Source organism: Austrofundulus limnaeus, unplaced genomic scaffold (genome assembly GCF_001266775.1).
Source record: "Austrofundulus limnaeus strain Quisiro unplaced genomic scaffold, Austrofundulus_limnaeus-1.0 Scaffold1329, whole genome shotgun sequence".
In the NCBI taxonomy this organism is placed as follows: domain Eukaryota; kingdom Metazoa; phylum Chordata; class Actinopteri; order Cyprinodontiformes; family Rivulidae; genus Austrofundulus; species Austrofundulus limnaeus.
In genome coordinates this window covers 54884-56301 of record NW_013953731.1, presented here as the reverse complement: position 1 = coordinate 56301, position 1418 = coordinate 54884, and the positions used below count along the sequence as shown (strand labels likewise).

The window sequence follows — 1418 nt, the reverse complement described above, 5'->3', positions numbered from 1 at the left end:
AATATAATATAATATAATATAACCAATGCTGACCCACACAGTTACAAGCACTAGTTTTTAAAAAAAAAAATTTCCACCATCAATTCCCTAAGTATCGATAAGAGAACCGTTAAAATACCGGATCGATAAGCAGTACCAATAAGAGTAGTAGCATCGATAAAACCTTAACGATACCCATCCCTGTGAGTGTGTGTGCGTGTACCTGAGTGATAGAGTGAAACACCAACACATCAGGATGGAAAAGACTTCACAGAGGAACAGGTTTGATTTGCACACCACTCTAAAACCCATCTGTGTTTGTGGCATTGAACGGCCAGCAGAGCACATACTGCCACTGTGCATCCCACTTTGCACTCTGCACTTACGTTTCAGTCATTTTGTTGTTGTGTAAACAAGGTATCCTGATGCATCTCAGTAATCCAGGTAAAAAAATCAAAAAGAAAAAAATAGTATAGGTCTTCTGGACGGGTTCTTCTCTAATGAAACGTTTCGTCTCTCCTCCAAGAGACTTCTTCAGTCTGAGAGTTTCAGGCTAAATTCAGGCTTTTAAGCCCTGCATCCATGTGACTGATACTCACATCATGTGATAGCCATGTGATGTGAGTATCAGTCACCTGGAGGGACCTATACAATTTTTTTCTTTTTGTAAACAAGGTAATTAATCTACGGATATTTAATTTGTCTGGTAAAAAGATTTTCAGACATCTAAGTCCCCAGATTTTGCAAATGAGTGTGCAGCTGCTGAAATGGGATTGGTGGAAGTTCTGCTGCATGCTGATTGGTTGTCACAGTATGACATCATCATCATTATCATCCTCTGTTCTGTTTTTCTATTTCAGTCTCTGTTTGTGTCAGATCATGGAGAGCTGCAGCTGTAATCAGTTGTTTTTTGTGACAACCACATGCCCAGAACATTTCAAGAAAGTAATCTTGTGCACAGATGGACAAACAAACAAACCAACATTACGGAAAACATAACCTCATTAAAATCAACTTGATGTTAATGAGGGGTGGGGGGCAGGGGGGCTGTAATATAATGGTAAGGACAGTGGAGTCAGCTATCAGCAGACACATCTCACCTGTTTGAGGCTGCGAAGTCTGTCCAGAGCCCTCTGCCTCTCTTGACACACTGAGGCATTTCTTTTATGTTCATCTTCCTCAGTCTCTTCTTCCTTCTACAAAGACAACATGTGATGAAGCTGTTGGTCTGTTTTAGGTTGGAACAATTAAAAAAAATCCTAACATCAAAATCTTGAGTGTTCTGCATCTTTCATTTGGACCAGTCTGATTCTAGAAATGTTAATCCAACTTCAACACACAGAATTATGTGAATGTGCACTATGAACTGTCCAACTCTGTGATACAGTTCATTTTGCTAACACAACACACACACACACACACACAAACGTACGTTAGCA

At 39.8% G+C, this 1418-nt stretch overlaps 1 protein-coding gene across 1 annotated transcript in view; it reads right to left on the bottom strand.

Moving 5' to 3' along the window:
* The window catches only part of LOC106534987 (junction-mediating and -regulatory protein), a 36388-nt gene that overhangs the window by 4491 nt on the left and 30479 nt on the right, over positions 1 to 1418 (bottom strand). Inside the window, exon 8 of the mRNA XM_014031824.1 lies at positions 1080 to 1175. Within this exon, the coding sequence (XP_013887278.1) occupies positions 1080 to 1175 (96 nt within the window). The remainder of the gene's footprint in view (positions 1 to 1079; positions 1176 to 1418) is intronic.